General features: G+C 37.6%; 1 protein-coding gene across 1 annotated transcript; it reads right to left on the reverse strand.

The window, feature by feature from the left end:
• Positions 1-11,384: 11,384 nt before the first annotated feature.
• LOC149645038 (uncharacterized) lies at positions 11,385-12,277 on the reverse strand. Its single transcript, XM_089850406.1, has 4 exons — positions 12,246-12,277; positions 12,045-12,170; positions 11,671-11,834; positions 11,385-11,581 (listed from the first exon to the last, which is right to left on the reverse strand). Exons 1-4 carry the CDS (start codon positions 12,275-12,277, stop codon positions 11,385-11,387), a joined length of 519 nt encoding a protein of 172 aa, XP_089706532.1.
• Between the last annotated feature and the right edge of the window lie 409 nt (positions 12,278-12,686).

Below are 12,686 nucleotides of genomic sequence, written 5' to 3' on the forward strand. Positions count from 1 at the left end.
CCGAGAAATTAAGCGAAATGTTCACAAACATGCCATACAAATAGCGTCACACCAAATTTTAGAGGCTCGTTACTATGGTCCTACTAGACATAGGGGCATGTCCTTTGAGTATGTTATAGTCCAATATGTCCCCCATCCAACTATACCAAAGTTTTGGGGTTGCGTCAAACAGGGGCCGAGTAATTAAGCGAAATGTTCAAAAACATCCCACAGAAATAGCGTCACACCCAATTTTAGAGGCTTGTAACTCTGGTTCTACTAGACATAGGGGGATATCCTTTGAGTATGTTACAGCTCAATTTGTCCCGTGCCCATGGCTTAAAATTTTGTCATAAAAGCTGTTTCTTCTCATTTGCAAATAGGAACCGTAACTACTCCATCATGGAAAATTTGTCTTTGAGAAATGTTAAAGACCTTTTGGCTAAAAATATGAAAAGTCCTGTGCCTTCTAGTACATATTTTACTGCTGGAGATATAGGAGAAGCTATCACCGACATCCTTGGAGAAAGACTACCATTAGGAGGAAAAGTTAGACTTTTCACTTTCGAGAGCCAAGACGAGTCAAACCTTCTGATGGACATTACTTGGCACGAGGTCCTGAAGGCAGCAATAAAAAAACCCTTCAACTCATCAACCAGGAAATGCGTAAGATTTTTTCCCACTTCGTATGTATACGATGGGGCTATTAGTTTCTTTGTTCGTCCGCAATCTTTCCTTTTTCGCCTTTGCGATGTAAATGGCGTCATGTCTTTCAATTTAAAAACTTAATCGATCTTTTTTAGTAATAGGCGCCTAAAGGCCATTAGTGTGCTGCACCCCAAGTTCACCAAACCTTTTACTATCGAAAATAAGGGATATTCAAGAAATTGCGAGTTTGTTAACATTGTGGCGGCGTTAGTTATCAAACTTATCCGTTAGTATCCTTAATCTTTTATAATCGCGCTTAACGTCTGTTTAATCGTAACTGTCTTGTTGTAATGCGAATGAATTTTAGATGGCTTCTATGGAGCTAATATTAATTTGAAGGACCATTTGCCCGAACCGGTATTTTTCGCATACGCAACTTTTTTGGATAAGAATCCAATTTGGTCCAAACCGCTCTGCTTAGATCATAGCAGATTATTCAAGTTTAAACACTGAGGTGTAGAAGGGGTCTTTGACCCAAGTTTTGCAGTGGCAGGTGAATGAGATTACTTCTTAAATAGTACAGAGATTTTTGACGTTGCCTACTTACCTCTCTATTAGTGAATATACTACCTATTTTACAGGCTTAAAAAATGTGCCTAACTGCCCGAAATTAACGAGGCCGAATTATCAATAATTCCGGGCACCATTCGGCTTCTTGAAAATTCTGTAGCCGAATTAAAATCAAACAGAAAAAAGCTTGTAGACGCCATTAAGGATATTGACGAGAAAATTGAACAATACCAAAAAAGAATCGAGGAATACAAGGTTAAAATGCATGACCAGGAACAAGCTGATAATATAAGAAAAAAGCTACAGCAACACGATATAACGCTTGAAAAATTTAATGCCATGATAAAATTATTCGGAAAAATCAAAAAAGACCATGGAACACTTCAACTAGACGACTCATTGCAACAAATAGCCACTCATTTTGGAGTCGAAGAAAATTCGGAATCTGGTTGGTACAATTGAAACTTACTTTTCCTATTTGTCGAAAAATCTTAGATAAATGAAACCTTTTTAGACGAAGATTCGGAACCGGAAGAAGCGTCCACCACGGAAGTTCCTCCCGTTACTCGGTCGCCGGACAATTCTCCAAGTTCAAGCTCCAGTTCTGGTGAGCTGGACCGATATTATTTTGGTTTTCATTGTGTTCTGAAAAATGTTTACTAATTTTAAATTTTGCGAAGATCCTTCCCGACCTTCCACACCGGTAAATGACCTGGATTTGAACATTGCGACAACGTCGTATGAAAATCCAATAGTAAAAGAAAAAGGTGAAGGGACGGCGAAAGACGGCCAAGGAAAGAGGAAAAATAAAAAAAAGGTTAAGAAAACTAAAACAATGAAAAAAAAGGGTAAGCTAAGCGAATGCGTAACAAAATGCCATGATGAGTACTAATCATATTTTTTTTTAAACTTACAGGTACAAATGAAACTGAATCATCCAGTGACGACCACTTGCCGCCATTCAAGAAGCAAAGGAAATAATTCATATGTTTTTCATTAATTTTCATACTATTTCTTGTAACAAAAACTCTAAATATAAAAAATATTTCAAAATAAACCATTTTTTTACCTCATTATGCTCAGTTTTTAAAAGAAAAGTCCGAAAATTACGATTTCCCCAAAAAGGGAGTCATCGCAGTCCAAAAAGTGATGGCTCAAGACTGCTGTACTCACTGAAGAGCTCGGTGTGACTAAAGTCCCAGAGCTTGGGCTTCCACCAGCCGTAGTTCTTGAGCCTTAAGGCTCCCATAATAGCTTCTTCCTCAATAAAGAGGTGGAGTCAAAGCATATTGAGCAGAATTTCCAGAAAAGCTGTGGGGGCTGTCCTCAAAGATCCCGTGATACAGATGCACGCCAGCCGTTGAAGCTGATTTGACTGATTAAAAGGTGAGATAAGCCTAGTCAAAAACTATCTCCTCTGTTTATAATTAAGGTTGTTCAAAATGACTGCTATGGTTAATACTGTAACCATTTGGTGATATATAACTGAAACTAAAATGCAGCAACTTTAGTAATAAGTCTTTATTTATTTTTAAACAAGCTTTTAAAAAGGTTTTCCTAATCTCTATACATATTAGTTATAAATATAATGGCGTGTAATGTTTTTTTATTATACATTTCATAATTTCTACATTTAGATTTTGGCTACTATTTGTATCACGGAGGATGCCGTTATAGTCCAGGTTTTCAAACTCATGAATTTGTAAATTTTTTACATATCTGCTTAAAAACATTAAATTTTCTTTATTACAACTGCCCAATACTTCAACGACAGCCTTATTCCATAAATCAACAGTTTCAATTAATAATATTTCTTGGTTAAATCCCGAAACTGTCACAATTAAAACTGTATCGGGTGCTAATGGAAAAAATAAGCAACTCTTTTGCTTCAATAACTCTTTTTCGAGAGTAACGCCTAGCCTCGCTATTAATATTTTCATATTCTCTTGACTAAGGTACTGTGAAATAACGGTGCGTAGCCAAAGGACTCCTCGACTGTTTACTAAGTACGAATTTTCCAATGAGAATAGAAGGTTGGCAAAGAGTACGGAATTAGTAATTACTCGATTACTGAAATGTCTTAAGGTCACTCTCGTCTCCGCAAAATTTCTAGTACGTCTTGAATATCTCCCGTAAGATATTATTACGTCAGCACAAATCTTTTCGATAACATATAGGCACAAACTTCTGCTGCTTTCACTATCGGTTATATTCGCGACAAGACGAAATATCATCGAAAACTTAATATTTTGGTGGAAACCTTTCGCGTCCAAATGCTCCGCGTAAGGAAAATGACACGAATAGCATAGTTTATTTCCTTCGTCAACAGCGAGGCATTTCCCAATTTCAGGAAAACATGTAGTTCCGTGAAATGTGCTCCACTTCAACCCCAAGTCATTACATAAATTCGAGCTGAATCCTTTCGAAAATGTGGTTCGAACGCTCCTTCCATACAGAAAATGGGACAAAACCGATTCTCCCGCTTCCACGGTAATTAAATCATCTAAAATGAAAAAATAAATACTTATTCAAATTTTTAGAATCGTTAGTTATTGTATGGCTTATATATCCTATTGGATCAGATTTTTCTAATACTTCTCAAGCTGAAGGCGACAAAATTAAAAATATTGGTTCTGTAAATATTCGATCCTTCTTACACTTGGTTGTTTGGTTTTGTTAGATTACGTTTTGCTACCTAATTATGTTATATTATTACCTGTCGTGATATTCAAAAAATCAGTGCCATTATTTTCCATCATATCCGTCAGTTTAAGTAAGTGATTAGATACTAAATTGATATATGGAACGAAAAGAGCTTCGCAACGGAGCTTTAAAGTTTCGCCTGATATGGCGTAAAGCGTGTTTGGCGTTATAAGATTTCTATCCATTAAAGCGGCGGTGCACAAAGCAGCTACTTCACTGGGATTCAGAAATCCAGAAATTGAACATATAGCTTCCAATCGAGCGACGCCAGCGGCAGACTCAATTGAAAATTCTTCCAAAATTCGATTTAACAATTCAATTTGCCTTAAAATTGTTTCCTTCTCTTTACGTATCTTTGTAATGGCTACATTCGTTTTCTTTCGAAAACCGAGAGTGGCTGCTTTCAAAAAAAGAGTCGATGCTTGTGGTTCTATGAAGGGGGGGGGGGTAGCGTTAGCGTGAACGAAAGAATGGCATTTCGAGTAAAATTTCAGTAGAGTTATCTCAGTGTTTCTATCCATTGTTGGAATTTTAGTCTTATATACGAAGTTACCGAAATTGCCCAAACAATTGGGATAATAGTCCTGGTGAGGCTTTGGCATCCCGGATTGTTTCAAGCCTTTCAAGGACCATAAAAGGTAATTCCCGTCTTGTCGGCTACTGTCCATAGCAATATGGTAGAGCACTTCTCGAATATGTTCACGTTCCTGACATTTAAACAAGTTTTCTTGAAAGTACTCCAAATGCTGACTTTGACCTGTCGAGGATGACAGAAACACATATCGGATAGTGGTGCGGCTTAAGGCGTCATCCAACTCGTTTTTGTAAAAATTTCCTAGTGCTTTGAAATCACTCAAACAAACGAAACAAACGTCATTGCTTTGCCCGAAAGGTTCAACTTTTTGACGTACTCGAGAACACGTTTCCGATCGAACAAGGCGACTAATAGCCTTTTCGAGGCTCTTGGTAGCAATTGATATTAAACTTGAGAAAGAAATATTTTCGTCAACCGAGAAAAAAGCCAGTCTAACGGCCATATCGCAGACTTCGAACAATCGTACCAAATAAAGTTCGTAAAATTCCTCCAAGTGCCGCGATCCTTTGACAACGCTACTAACTCTCTTTGTTAATCAAAAGCGGAAACTTTATTGTGGGAGACTTTAATGGAGACCATACATTCCAACTGGAACTAATAACTATGAAACCGTCAAGTTTTACTTCAGTGGAAAAATCGAAGGCAGGTTTTGGTAAGTAGTCCGACATTTTTAGCCCACAGATATCTCTTCGACGACTCAGATACAAATAAGCGACTATCTTTGAATCTTTGAATATTTATAGCCCAAGCGCAGCGTTTCTCTTGGACCCTAGAGACACAGCCATTTACTCCCCCTTTCAAGTTTAATCCCCTCCAAGAAACGTTTCTCTGCATTTTTCTTCCCCTTTTAAATTTAAATCTCTTGTTCTACATATGCCTTTCCCCATAAAATTTTGTCCCTCTTAACAAACGACCCTCCCTTATAATTTTCTCCTCTTTTCCCTTTCATTATTCTCATATAAGCTTAAAGGTCTTTCATTTTCGGAAAACGATAAACTGAGCCTCGGATACATGGTATTAGAAAACATTTATTAATTGAAAAAAATTTTTATTTCACAAAACGTTCTTCGTTGTTCTATTCTGAATCTTCTTCTTCGCATCGTATGCGGTCAAGAAAATATATTACACATCTGAAAAAAGGGTTAATTAGGATTACGTAACAAATATAAAAAATTACTTACTTCTTAGACAGTTTTCCAGTTTGAATAAGGTACGGGTCGTTACTTGAAGAGCAATTTAATAGGAAAACAATTTCATCTTGCCCAACTTCAAACATGTCATCAGACACGGCTTCTTTTAAGTAACGTTTCACGTCACAAAAAATATACGCAACGACCTACGGTAGTGGATAAGGGGAGATATACATATAAGGATATCAAATATGCATTTAAAATATTAGACGTTTTACCCAAGAGATAGGTCCTTAAGGAATTTAGAGGCTTCGGCTTTCAAAGGATCTTTAACTTGTCGTAGAAACGACTTTGCTAGTTTTTTGGCCTTCGATATTGATTTTCCTTTTTTCTTTTCCGACGCATCTTCTTGCTTGGTGGTATGGGTAGGTTCCTTTTTACCTGTCTCTACTTTTTTGGACACCAAAGTTTTTATTTCGTTCATTTTCTATATATAGAACCATTTAAAGTATATTATTTAGCCTTAAAGTGTGATTGCGTCTATCTCTACCTTTTTGAGGACTTTCTTGCGCTCCAGATCCTTAGAAATTTCACCCACGTTTTATGAAAACATTTAAAGAATATTATATACAATTTAGCTTTAAAGACTCGAAACGTCGGCCTCTACCTTTTCGGGAATTTTCTTAACATCTACATCCGAGTCTTTCGAAATTTCCTCCATTTTCTATGAAAATATTTAAAGAATATAATTTTCAATTCAGATTTTAAGTCTCGTGTGACGTCAACCTCTAAATTTTCGGGAGCTATCTTCTGTGACGAGGTGCAACCCAAATTCTGCGGATTTTCAACTAATTTCTAGGAAAAATTAGAAGGTTATATACAAGAAAGGTAATGATCTCGTAACGAGTAGCTAGGTACCTCCTCGCAATCTTGAGAAACAGTTGAGATTGCTTCAAAATCGCTCTCCGATGTTCTCCGCTTTCTCTTTGAAGTTTTCCCCTCGCTTTCGTTCATTTTCTACATATAGAACCATTTAAAGTATATTATTTAGCCTTAAAGTGTGATTACGTCTATCTTTACCTTTTTGGGGACTTTCTTGCGCTCCAGATCCTTAGAAATTTCACCCACGTTTTATGAAAACATTTAAAGAATATTATATACAATTTAGCTTTAAAGACTCGAAACGTCGGCCGCTACCTTTTCGGGAATTTTCTTAACATCTACATCCGAGTCTTTCGAAATTTCCTCCATTTTCTATGAAAATAATTAAAGAATATAATTTTCAATTCTGATTTTAAGTCTCGTGACGTCAACCTCTAAATTTTCGGGAGCTATCTTCTGTGACGGGGTGCAATCCAAATTCTGCGAACTTTCAACCAATTTCTAGGAAAAATTAGAAGAAAGGTAATGATCTCGTAACGAGTAGCTAGGTACCTCCTCGCAATCTTGAGAAACAGTTGAGATTGCTTCAACATCCGTCTCCGAAGTTCTCCGCTTTCTTTTTGAAGTTTTCCCCTTACTATTGTCAAGCTTAATATCCTGCGAACGTATATTAATTTATCAAAAAACCTACATTACATTAAATATAGCTATATAATACCTCTACTCTTTTTTGAATGTGGCCGGAAAATCGGCTTCTCAGACTTACGGGAGTTCGATGACTTAAACCAGATACACTACGCACTTTCCTCCAAAAGCCTAGCCCTGTGAGCCCCTGACCGAAAGCTGAACCATTCAACAAAAGAACAGTTTCCAAGACAATTTTATCTTCTGGTGGGGAATATAGTTTCCTTCTTTCCAAAGAATCACTAACATGAAAAAAATTATAATAGCGCTGTTATATTTTCCATAGAGTTTATATAAGTTAAAACAGACGTTACTTACCCCGATAAGGATATTTTTAAGCGTTTCTCTGGGGGTTCTTCGCTTGATCCTCTACTTGATCCACTACTTTCCGATCCACTACTTTCCAAACCCAAGGTTTCGTTGGGAACTCCTGTTTTTTCAAGCGTTGTTTTTTCCATTAGGGTTGATTTCGATCTCTTCGGAATAAGAGGATCTTCGGTGGATAATGGATGAGACCGACTTTCAGGCGCTAAACCTTTTTTTATGTAAAGCGAATGGGTTAGTCTTTCTGGACTCTGCTTTCTACTCGATCTCTATCCCCGTCCGTTCCCCCTTCTTATGAAACAGCAGATTTGACCCTATTTTCCCCCACTCAATTTTTGAAAACCTAAAAGACCGTAATTAAGGTAAAACCGAGGTAATACTATTACCTCGAGGTAATGCCTGCACAACCGTAACCAAAGGAACCCCTTTTAGCTTGGTTAGGTACATTTGGGTATTACCGAATTGCTTTTCGTTAAGGGGTTAACTACTAACACCTAACGAAAGGTAATGCCGAGGTAATACAAATACCTCCAAATGAAACCAAAGGAACCTAACGAAAGGTAATACGGAGGTAATACTATTACCTAGAGGATCTTCGGAAGATGATCGATGAGACCGACTTCCAGGCGCTAAACCAATTTTTTTCAAAGCGAATGGGTTAACCTTTCCTTGAGACATTGGACGTCCTCACATCTAGACTAGCACAATGTGAATGATGAGAGGTATTTCAATTCAGCAGCTAGGACCGATAGTGGGTTTATCCCTATTGGACGACATTTGCATCCCCCAGAACTATATTTAACGCCCCTATGAGGACTATGCTTTCTACTCGAACTCTTTCCCCGTCCGTTCCCCCTTCTAAAATAATCTCAGATATGACCCTATTTTCCCCCACCAATTACCTCGAGGTAATAGTATTTCCTGCGTATTACCTTTCTTTAGGTTCCTGGCAATACCTTTTGTTGAGTTCGTTTGATTACATTGCTATGGTTAGGATCCAGTGGGCATTACCTCGAAGTAATAGCCGCCATATAGCCGCATCATAGCTAAGTTCCTATGGTTAGGTTCCACTGGGAATTACTTCGAGGTAATAGTATTACCTCGGTATTACCTAACGTTAGGTTCCTATGGTTAGTTTCCAGTAGACATTACCTAAAGGTAATAGTATTACCTCCGTATTACCTAACTAACGTTAGGTTCCTATGGTTAGGTTCCAGTTAGGTTGGCGGCTATGAGTCCCATCATAGACGCCACTAATCCGCATCATAGCTAAGCTCCCATGGTTAGGTTCCAGTAGGCATTACCTCGAGGTAATAGTATTACCACGGTATTACCTAACGTTAGGTTCCTATGGTTAGTTTCCAGTAGACATTACCTAGAGGTAATAGTATTACCTCCGTATTACCTAACGTTAGGGTTCCAGTTAGGGTTGGCGGCTATGAGTCCCATCATAGCTAAGTTCCTATGGTTAGGTTCAAGTGGGCATTATCTCGAGGTAGTAGCCGCCACAGAGCCGCATCATAGCTAAGTTCCTTTGGTTAGGTTCCACTAGGCGTTACCTCGAGGTAATAGTATTACCACGGTATTACCTAACGTTAGGTTCCTTTGGTTAGGTTCCAGTAGACATTACCTCGAGGTAATAGTATTACTTGCGTATTACCTTTCGTTAGGTTCCAGTAGGCACTATATCCGTATAACGTTCCTCTGATTCCATAGTGATTCCATAGTAGGTTTCTTTGGTTAAGTTCCTGTACGAATTACATCGAAGTAATAGTATTACCTCGTTGTTTCGTTAGGTTCATTTGGGTTATTCTAGAGGTATACTAAAGGAACTTAACAAAAAACAATACCGATGTAAATACTAGTACCAGCGTAATACCTTAGTTGATTTAGAAGAATATAAAATACCATGTTAAATTGCCATAGAACGCACAGGTCCCTACCTGTGTCTTCAAAACAGTAGGTTGAGACTAACCTAAGCCAATTTAACATGTAAAATGAAACACTTTAACCTAATCAAAAAGTATAAGACCTAACCTAAGCGAAAAACATTACATGTAATAAGCCTTTGCAATTTGGTATCTATGTTTCTATGTATGTACATAATCAATATGTATATTGTTTCAATGTAGGTTTTTTCGCATGACCAAAGAGCAATTTGACTTTATATTAAGTTTGATCAGGGACAAAATCTCGAAGAAAACGACTAATTATGATACGTGGTTTCTAATTGGTTTAGGCTCAGAGGCCTCAAAGAAATGGAAAAGTATCCGGGACAGATATTTAAAAGAGAAAAGGACTACAGAGATGAGAAGCGGAGCCGGTTTGGGTGACATTATTGTTCCTACGTGGAAGAAATATAAAAGCCTTGATGGATTCCAAAGCAGAACGGTATCCCAGCACTCAGTGAATTATTGAAAAATTTACCCATCTAATTGTAGAACTTTCAATAATATGGAAAATGCAACGGCAAAGGAGTCTGTAGAGAATTCACTGGGTCATGAAGATGAGTCGCAAGCTGAGGACACCTCTAAAACAGCAGATGAACTTTTCAAAAGTACTCACTTTACACCGCCAACGTTAGGTTCACTTTAGAATAACCGTAATAAAATATGTAACTAAGTCCCATAGCCCCCAATGCTAGGATATGTTACGGAGTAGTGGGTGGGTACTTCAGTAAGCTCACAAGGCTATGGCTATTATGATGTTAACAAAGAAAAATTATACAAGTTCCTCCCACATCTATCCCTTCTTGATATAACAAAGTAATATAACTATGTACGTTAACAGTGGTTTCTTAAAGACTGTCACCAATCAAACCCATTACGAAAACATGAGTGATGATGAAGTAGATTTTGGAAAAGATGATGAAATAATTAAAGAAACTTCAAATGCATCGGAACAAAGTAAACAAAATGAAGATTCTGCTAAAAGCTGTAAATCCATTGAAGAACCTTGGGTGGCTATAGGTGGTGACACCAAATCTGAAGACCGCAATCCACTTCCATCTCATCGCAAGCGCAGGAAGGATGAAATTGAAACTAAAATGATGAACATGCTTGAGGCTGCAACCTCAAATTTTAATAAACTGGTGCCCAAAAATTGGAAAGAACAGAAGAGAAAGAGTGTGAAAAGGATGAAACGTTCCACTACTTTCAAAGTAGCATGCACAGATTTAAAAGACTGAAGGCTGATCAGCAACGTAGTATGGGATACAAAATTGAAACATGTTTCTTCGAAATAGAAGATGAAAACTAGATATTTTATTTGTTAACAATTTAATGTCATTAAAGAACATAGTTATGAAATTGTTTTTGAAAGTCCTTCCCTCATTTATTTACATCCTAGTTACTTGAGGTATTTGTTTGTCAATAGCACCGTCCTTGGATAGAGAGCTGGCTAATCTGTCCTTCAGTACTTGCGCTATCTGACTTCTTTGATTTGGTCTTCGGTTTTCTACTAGATCCCTGATTGCAACATCTCCTTGAAGATGATTTCTCCAGAGTCCATTTTCTGTGAGTTCTCCAGTGTCATCTTCAAAATCAGCTAATTCTACAGGGTTGTATCTGCGTTGGTGCTTAGATTTACCTAACTCATAAGTGATTATTTAGTTATGGAGACACACTGTTGTTTTGATGATCCTATCTACATTTTCTGGATTGGCTTTTATGGTTTTTTGGTAAATACCCCACTGGGCTGCCATAATACCAAAAGTGTTCTCAATTACTCTCCTAGCACGAGAGTGCCGATAGTTAAAAATTCGTTAAGTCATTGTAACTCCCTTTGATGTAGAATAGGGACGCATTAGATTTGGTAGTTGCGGAAAAGCCTCGTCGCCGATGAAATAATATGGAAATTTTATGTTTGAATTAGGCAAAGAGCGGGGACGCGGTAGTGGTTAAACGGTTATGTTTCACTTTAGCTCCGAAGACTGAAGATGTAAAGATACCACCATCACTTTCACTACCATAACTCCCAATGTCAATCATTGTTAAACGATAATGAGCGTCACAAATGGCCATTAATATGACGCTGAAACTTTTCTTGTAGTTATAATATTTTGATCCTGAATTTGCAGGACACTGTAAGTAAACATGTTTGCCATCGATAGAACCACAGCAATGGGAAAATCCCATTTCTCATAAAATCCTTTACTAATTTCTGCCCATTCAACGGGATTTTGAGGCATCTTCACGTAGATATGCGACATAGCTTCCCAAATGGCTTCACACGTTTCACGCATTATGTTAGATATGGCTGTTTTACTAATCCGGAATCCAAAACAGAGGGATACCTGAGTGTCTCCACTAGCTAAATATCTGATGAGACAATAGAGTTAACTATAGCCCTACACATTTACTAAGAAAGACTGCGACCTGACCTCATGGAAATCATGGAGTTACGTCATACTGAATTAGACTAGTCTAGGTTAAATATTATTAGCTTTAATGGGAGGGGTCATATTGCAGTCTTCTATACATGTAATATATCAATACAAGCATTTCGAAGCTATGACATTCAATAATTACCTCAAACAGAGTGCTAATCTCTCTTCAGCGCATATTGGTTTTCTGAAATTAGTCGTTTTCTTCGAGATTTTGTCCCTGATCAAACTTAATATAAAGTCAAATTGTTCTTTGGTCATGCGAAAAAACCTACATTGAAACAATATACATATTGATTATGTACATACATAGTAACATAGATACCAAATTGCAAAGGCTTATTACATGTAATGTTTTTCGCTGTCTCCATCCCTCATTTCTTGAATTAAATGTCGAAAATAGCCCTTCTCCTCTCGTTTCAAAAAGATTCCTCTTACCCAAAACCTTCTTTCATAAACCGTTTTGGAGTAATTTCTCCACAAATTAAATGCCAAAAATCGCATTAACTAGTTGAATAAATGCCAGAATATAATCCCCGGTGTCAACCTAAACCGCGTCCATTTTGTTTGTCCTTTGCCCTTTGACATAAGTCTACTTTAGCGCTAGATGCGCATGCGCTAAATAAATCCGCGAAATACAAAACGCCGGAAAACGTCTTTAGTGAAAACCTGTCGCGGAAACGTCGCCAACTTTCCGCCAAATTAAATATATTTTGCGCCGCTTTGCGCCGCGTTTTTGCCCAGTGAAAACTAGCCTTAACACCGAAAATACTTGTAATTATCTTTG

Source organism: Phalangium opilio, unplaced genomic scaffold (assembly GCF_054372755.1).
Source record: "Phalangium opilio isolate 3A_F unplaced genomic scaffold, DU_Popi_V2 ptg000090l_1, whole genome shotgun sequence".
NCBI classification, from domain to species: Eukaryota; Metazoa; Arthropoda; class Arachnida; order Opiliones; family Phalangiidae; genus Phalangium; species Phalangium opilio.